The 7,920-nt window shown below is 33.8% G+C and overlaps 1 protein-coding gene across 1 annotated transcript; it reads left to right on the top strand.

Annotated features, from left to right (window-relative positions):
* The first annotated feature begins 4,598 nt into the window (after positions 1-4,598).
* On the top strand, positions 4,599-6,317 carry LOC139859649 (uncharacterized). Its single transcript, XM_071848427.1, has 3 exons — positions 4,599-4,960; positions 6,129-6,183; positions 6,252-6,317. The coding sequence occupies exons 1-3, from the start codon at positions 4,599-4,601 to the stop codon at positions 6,315-6,317; spliced, it is 483 nt and encodes a 160-aa protein (XP_071704528.1).
* Positions 6,318-7,920: the final 1,603 nt, after the last annotated feature.

Genomic DNA, 7,920 nt, shown 5'->3' with positions numbered 1-7,920 from the left:
TATGCCCAAAACACCATAAGTGCAATTTCGACCCAGTAGCACTTACTCCCACTTTGACTAAGTCAAATCTCACCTGAAAACCCCCATAATCACAATCGACTAGTGATTATGTTCCAACAACTCATTTTAATCTAGGTTTCATCATCAAAATACATTACTTGCATCAATTTACACAAAACCCATTTTGACCTAATCTCAAGTCAAAACACCCATTAGCAAGCTTACACAATTAATCACTTATAACCTAAGTTAACTAGTGATATTAACACCCGATCATGATTATCAACTAATCAATTTCATCATCCAACCCAAAACTCACCAACAATGGTTATCGACACCATTTACTAGCTCAATCACCCAATTTTCAACTAGTGGGTTTACTCAAGAACACTCAAATCAAAACTCCAATTATGAACACTAAATCAAACTATGAAAACTCGGAGTTAGAACTTACCAATACTACCATAATGTAGCCATGAATGAGATGAACAACTTTAATACCCGAGCTTTGGTGAGAATCCAACTCCTTCTCCTCCAAATCAAGCATTCTCACTCTAAGCTCTTTCTCACTCTAGGGTTGGAGGTTGAAGATGAGAGAGTGAAGATAAGATTGTGGACTTGAAAGAGTCCACCAATCTGCCATTTTGTGGCCTAAAACCGACCTCCAAGTGAAAAGACCAATATGTCCCTCATTTAACTTTAATTAAAAAGGCAGGAAGCTGTCGCCAGGTATAGTGCGTGACACGCACCACTGCTTGTACGCGGCGCGTACAAGCTCAAACACAGTCTGTCAGCTTTTGTTCAACTCAGTTTGATTTATCGACTTTTATGCACCCTGTACACTTGGGTTTAGGGTCTTACATATAAATTGCTACCGCGACTAGCTTAAAATGGGGCTGTCAAGCTCGATAGATCTATCCATAGGATTCGCGTTCACCAGTAGAAACCAGTGATTACAGTTACCAGACTAGGGAATATTTTCGTTCAACTCATAATGAATAATTTAAACTTAATTGCCACTTGTGTCTAAACGTAAAACAAAATGCATGCAATCACATCTCAAAAATAATTTAATAGTATAAAAAAGGGAATATAACTCACCTTAAAGCAAATGAAGTAACCACACAAAAAGCGAACAACAAACGAAGTAAAGTGATCAAGAATGATCACAATGCCGACCTATAAATAAAGCATGTCGATATAAATAACTAACTTAGGTCAAGTCTTAGTATGATAGCTATAGTACTTGTTGCAAGTAAGCATAGAACAATACTCAGTATGCTTCGGTTTGATCAGAACAGCGTACGGACACGTACTTTCTATTTTTAGAAATTTCTATTTTTGGCAGGTTTCCATTTTTGGAAAGTTTCTATTTTAGGAAAGTTTCTATTTTTGGAAAGTTTCTTTTTTAGGAAAGTTTCTATTTTTGAAAAGTTTCTAACTTAGGAAAGTTTCCTTAATTAGAAAGTCAACAAAAGTCAACTGAAAGTCAAAGTCAACTGAAAGTCAACTCAAAAGTCAACCTTGGTCAAACATAGTCAAAATTAATTTTTAAAGTATAAGTTATAATAATAATATAAGTTATAATGTTATTTAAAGTCATATATAAGTTATAATGTTATTTAAGTTATAATGTTATTTAAAGTCATAAGTTTAATTAAATTAAATTGAATTATTAAAGTTAACATAAGTTTAAATGATATAATTAATATAACATAAGTATTTAATTAATTAATTAAATATTAATCATAATATAAGTATTATTATTTAATAATAAATTTTTAATCATATCATAAGTATTATTAATTAATAATGAATTATTAATCTTATCATAAGTATTTAATTATAATTATTAAACAATAAGTATTTAATAATTAAATTATAATTAAATATTAACTAAGCCTTATAATAATTAAGTAATTAATTAATCCTTATTATAAGTCTTATTATAATAATCTCAATACATAAGTTTAATACTTATCATAAGTATTTTCCATTAATAATAAAAGTATTATTAATCATAAGTTTAATTAAATGTCTAATTAATCAAAATGTAATTAATAAATGATATAATAAATATATATATCATAAGTCTTAATTTAAAATAATTACTTTTATATCATAAGTAATTTAATATAATGAAAATCATTATTTATATCATAAGTTTTATTTTATAACCATAAGTTTTAATTAAAAGTTCATTGGTCATAACTTGAGTCCCGGTTGTCGGTTTTCGGTGAGTCTTATATATATCCTCGCCTAACCAAACCACCCGACAAATTAGTACACTCAAGAACACTCCAAGAACAGCCCCTAAGTCGTGACCAACAGCCATATATCAACTTGGAGCTTTAATCCGTTCAAAAACAAGTTTTAGTCATAACGGGTGATCCGTGGCTCGAATTTCGATGACCCGAACATAAAAGTTAATTCAATCATCAATCCTAACACACTAGTACACCCTAAAGACTCCAAAAATGGTCACAAAGTTGGACCAAACCTGAACACATTCATTTTTATATTTTGATTTCATGAAAACACTATTTTAATCATAACTTAAGCTCCGGGAATCGAAATAACATGAATCCGGAGTCTAAAATCAATGTCTTGATGAGAGTAACACATCTAGACACTTTAATTTAACAAAATCATCAGTTTAGTTTACAGAAATGATCAAATACTCCTCTGTCCGAAATCAATCAAACCGAAATCATGTAGTAACGAGTGATTCTATACATACAATCAATAATCCAACAACATACAAGCACTATACTATCATATTAAACATTAAAAACAGAAAAATTAAAGAAAAATCAAAAAGTTAGGGTTAGGGTTTATACCCTAATCGAGAATCAAAGAGTATAGACGCGTAGAGAACGAAGAGTAGAATCCGATTGTGTAAACAATTGCTTGATCCAAGTATTATTTTTGATGAAGATGATGATGATGATGGTGTATGGTTGGCGATGGCCAAGAACAAGGGGGAGAGGGAGAGGGTTTGAGAGAAAATAGAAATTAGGTTTAGATGAAAATGGAATGAAAATGCAAAATGGAAAAACAAAGGCAAGGCTTCCCCCCCCCCCCTCTAAGGGGTTCGGCCAAAATTTTCATGGGGTGGGCCCCATTGGCCCACTTTTGTGATTTGGTAGATTACTTGTGGCCTGAACGCCCGATCGAAGCCCGAAACACGAAAACGCTATTACGCAATTGATTATTCGGAAAGATAACAAATACATGATGAATAAAATATATAAACACTATATATATTCATATGACATCAAAATATCATATTTAAAATAATTTATATTTAAAAATCCCAAAAGTTTGACCGTTGGTTTGAAAACCGAAAAGATTCGCCGGATAGAAATCCACGACACGTAGAAATGTACAATTTAAAATATGAATACAAATATTCACTTAACACATAATAATTAATATACTATTACTAAAATTATAATATAGGTCATAGAAATGACGTGGCACGAATAACAATTAACGGTCGTTAAATAATAAACGGTAAAAGATACAGGAAAAAGTTGGGTCGTGACAGCTAATAAGTCTACTCAACACTTATGCATTTTCAGAATTTACATCCTGATTATCATAAGTCATGCAGGCAGCATAACGGCTAGAAACAGCCAAATTAAACAACACTGCAATTCTAATCTTCACCCGTACGGTTGTACATGCATCTGTACGGTTACAAGTCCATCCGTACAGTTTCACACTTTCTGCCCGGTTGCACCAACACCACTGCATTCGTACGGTCGCACATGCACCCATAAGGCTGCATGATGTACTCGTGCAGTTACACGCTGCAACCGTACGGTTGTGTTCATTGAGCAACAGCAGCAGAACTGTCGGGTTTTCGAACCAAAATAACTCAATCTCGTTTCCAGACAAGTTTTTGACCCAAAATCCACACACAACATGTTAGGAAAACATTTAGGGACTTAAACCCTCTAGTTTTAAGCATCAACAACACCAATTTGGCTAGATTTAACTCAAAATCCAATTTTGACAAAACTTAACAACCACACAAATCTATCAATTTGGAACTGAAAATCACGAGTTGTTACCTTGAAACAAACACGAAATTAGTAAGAACAAGCTTTCTAACATAAATTCAATTACTAAGAACAATCATTTTACAAATCGATTTTGGAATAAATTTCATGAAGATATGGGCACAAAATGAAAATGAGCACGACATATCATCCTCAAATGGATTGTTAAATCGAGCGTACGAATCAAACGTTGGAGGATATGTTACGGGCATGCGTTATTGATTTTGGTAGTAGTTGGGATGAGCACTTACCTTTGGTGGAATTCTCGTACAACAATAGTTATCACACTAGTATCAAGATGCCACCATATGAGATGCTTTATGGGCGAAGGTACCGAACCCCAATTTGTTGGGGTTTAGTTGGTCAAAAAGAATTCGGGAGTACCGACTTAGTACTATAGACGAATAGTAAGATTTAAATGATTCAGGCCCGACTTAAAGTGGCACAAGATAGACAAAAGTCTGATGCGGATAAGCGAAGGCAGCAAATTGAGTTTCAAGAAGGTAACATGGTGATGCTCAATGTTTCGCCATGGAAGGGTATTATACGATTTCGAAAAAGAGGAAAATTAGCTCTCGGTTTATTGGGTCATTCAAAATCTTTGCTCGTGTTGGTGAAGTTTCTTATAGATTAGAGTTACTTGAAGAACTTGTGGGAATTCATAACACATTGCATGTTTCCCATCTCAGTATGTGTCTTACGGATGACTCGATGTGGGTGCCATTGGATGAAATCACTCTAAATAACAAATTAGAGTACGCCAAGGAACCAGTGGCAATCCTTGATGAAAAGGTCAAGATGTTGCGTAATAAAGAAGTGAAAACTTATAAAGTACAATGGCAACATCGAAAGAGTTCAGAGTTTACTTTGGAACCCGAAGAGCTCGTGTTGGTGTATCTTCCGCTTGTTATGCGGCTTGGATCACGAGGACGCGATTCGGTTCAAGTGAGGGAGAGTTGTAACACCCTGTTTCAGATACATGTTATTTTGGACGTCGCCTCAGGCTTTTGGACATCATTTGAGTTTGCAAGGTAAATTTATGATCAATAAGAGTGTAAATTAACCAAGGTTGACATAAAAGTGAACCAAGATGGCATAACAAGGGAAAAGTGGTAAAATGACATAATGCGGCGCATATAAACCCCAAATGAGGTGCATATGTAGTGTAATTTTGAGCCACTTGTTAACAGGAGAAAATATGTGGCTCATAAGCCAATAATATGCTACGCATATACTATTTAAGACAATATGCGGTGCATATATTTGATATATGCGGCGCATATGCGGGCTGGGAGGACTTGTTTATTTGATTATTTTAAAAAGGGGCATAATGGTCTTTTCACTAGGGTGCTGAGTTTTAAAGCCTTAAATCTGGTCCCACCCATATCTAAATCTCATTTCCATTTACTCAAACACTCCCACTTTGAGAGAGAGAGCCAAACCCTAGAGAGAGAAAGCTTGAAATAAGGAAGAATAAGCTATATCTCATCGTTTGGAGTTAGGATATTGTTGAATCCACTTTCTAGCTATGTTTTGGTGGTAAGTTCTAAATCCATGTTATATTGTTTAATTTGAGTTATGGCTAGGGTTTTAGCTTAGAGTTGGGTGTAAGCCCCATTTCTTGTAAAACTTAGGCAATTTGGGTAGGGTTTGTGTATGTAGACCCTAAGATGCTTTGATCTAGGGTTTGATGTTGTGATTTGGGTTGGTAAGTATTGAAATGGTACTAAATCACTAGCACACTGATGTGTTAGTGTATGGGTGTTGTTTGGGTTCATATTTGACCCAAAATGTGAGTGTTGACTTTGAAATGGGTCAATTGGGTGTGGTGAGACCAAAGCTTCAAAGATGAGTATATAATTACTAAATTATTGTGTTAGTTCATATATTAAGACCATAATCACTAGTAATTAGTGATTAGGGGTGGTCTTGGCCTAGAGTGGGTGTTAGTAGTGCAAATGGGTCACATTTGCACTAAAGGGTCGTAATTGATCTAGGGGTTATGGGTACGTAAATAGTCTAACTTGTGTTGTGTGTTGATTGTTGTGATAAATATAATAGGTACATTGCATTGAAGATTGCAGGATTTTGTGCTAGTGTTCACTTAAGCATTAAGGTGAGTGGAATGATTATACATGTATGTATATCATTTATTTATTTGTGTGGGATACGATGTGGGTATAGTGTTATCCGTGTATGTTGGATTCACTCAAATTCGTGCGTTCGATACCACATCGTGTTGTGGCGTGAAATATGTGTATAGTTTATCCCTGTATGTTGGATTCACTTAAGTTCGCGCGTTCGATACCACATTGAACGTGACGGGTGGGTTTAAAGTTGTTGTGTTCGATACGACCCATGGGGGTTAGTATTTCATCCTGTACATTGTATGGACACTAATGGTAGTAGCATTTACCTTCCCCGGTGTTTTATGGTCGACCATAATGTGCGTGCTGTTTAATGAATGCGTTAAAGATCGGTTTGGTTAATGTGGAACCATGTTTGTACTTGTGTTTGCTTAGAATTATACATTGTTATAGTATGCTACTTGGATTGCTAGCTTTTATATGGTAATTGTGTAAGTGTTTGCAAATAAGTAGATTGTATATGTAGATGTATGATTGTTGCATTCACTAAGCATTTTGTTTACCCTCTCGTTTTTTATCTTTTTAGATTTGGGCGCGGATAAAGGCAAGGGTAAGCTCGGGGATTAGAGAACTCCCTCTTGTTGATTGTTGGAAGATCTCTTTTGGATTTCGACCTAGGTTTGGGTAGTTTAATCCCAAACACCATGCTCGCTTTTTTTAGAAGTTAAACTCTTTTAGGTCGAAATTATTATGTGGTTGTATTAAATGGGTCGTTGGAGTCCCACGGGTTATTATGCCCATTTTGATAGTTAAAACAAGTGTGGTTAATGTATTTAAAACCGTTTGAATATGGTTCAATCGTTATGAGTGCATTTGGTGTAAAAACATTATGTTGGTCTTTGTTGTTGATGTCTCTACCTTTAAAAAAATAAAATTATGTCTTGTTATGATAACGGGTTTGGGTCATCACACTATACTGATCAATGCATTAAAGATTTATCAAATACAGATTTGTTCCTCAGAAAGAAGTTTTTCTAGAATTTAATTGACTAATAATTATTCTAAAGATTAAGTTGTAAATTTGGGGTTTTAATTAAACTAAATTACGAAAAGAAATAAACTATAAACAATTAATAGACGAAACAGTGCTCACTCAGATGGTTCACAAATGACGTGGATTGCTTTTTAACAATTTAACTCGATTAATTATCTAAAAATATAGTATTATACTTCTCATAAAGTATTAATCACTCGAATTCAATAAACTCGCATAAATTTCCCACAAGAGATTAATTTATTTTATAATTAAGCTATTAAGATTCAACCTGGATTAAAATCACTTAAAATCCTAACTACAAAGATCACTCAATGTAATTATCACAATTAAGATGTTCAATTTATCATTCAATCACCAATTACACTCACATGCAATTGTCTAGATCACCTAAGTGTTGAAGTACAAGTTGTTTATCACTAATTATCTAACAATAACTAGTCAACAAATTGTATAATTTAATTAAAGTAAGAAACATGTACAATAGTGGTTCTTTGATCAAACTTAATAACACAATAATCAATCAAATAATTGAATCCATAAAATAAAGCAATCCAACAATCATATGTTTCACATCCAAGCAAACACTAGGAGATTTAGCCAACCATAGCCAATGAAAGAACAACCAAACTCATAAACACAATATAATTCATAATGATTTCACAAAAATTAATGAAGAATAAAGTACCATTGATGTTTAATTGACCAATCC

Source organism: Rutidosis leptorrhynchoides, chromosome 7 (assembly GCF_046630445.1).
Source record: "Rutidosis leptorrhynchoides isolate AG116_Rl617_1_P2 chromosome 7, CSIRO_AGI_Rlap_v1, whole genome shotgun sequence".
In the NCBI taxonomy this organism is placed as follows: Eukaryota; Viridiplantae; Streptophyta; class Magnoliopsida; order Asterales; family Asteraceae; genus Rutidosis; species Rutidosis leptorrhynchoides.
Note: the sequence above shows the minus strand (reverse complement) of the source record. Positions and strands in the feature narration are given on the sequence as shown.

What these genes read in the sequence shown, in the direction of transcription:
- LOC139859649 (XM_071848427.1), top strand. Translation starts at nt 4,599, where the DNA reads ATGGAAGGGTATTATACGATTTCGAAAAAGAGGAAAATTAGCTCTCGG. An exon ending in CCCGAAGAGCTCGTGTTGGT is followed by an intron (nt 4,961 to 6,128) that starts GTATCTTCCGCT and finishes TAAATATAATAG; the next exon opens with GTACATTGCATTGAAGATTG. An exon ending in GTGTTCACTTAAGCATTAAG is followed by an intron (nt 6,184 to 6,251) that starts GTGAGTGGAATG and finishes ATGTGGGTATAG; the next exon opens with TGTTATCCGTGTATGTTGGA.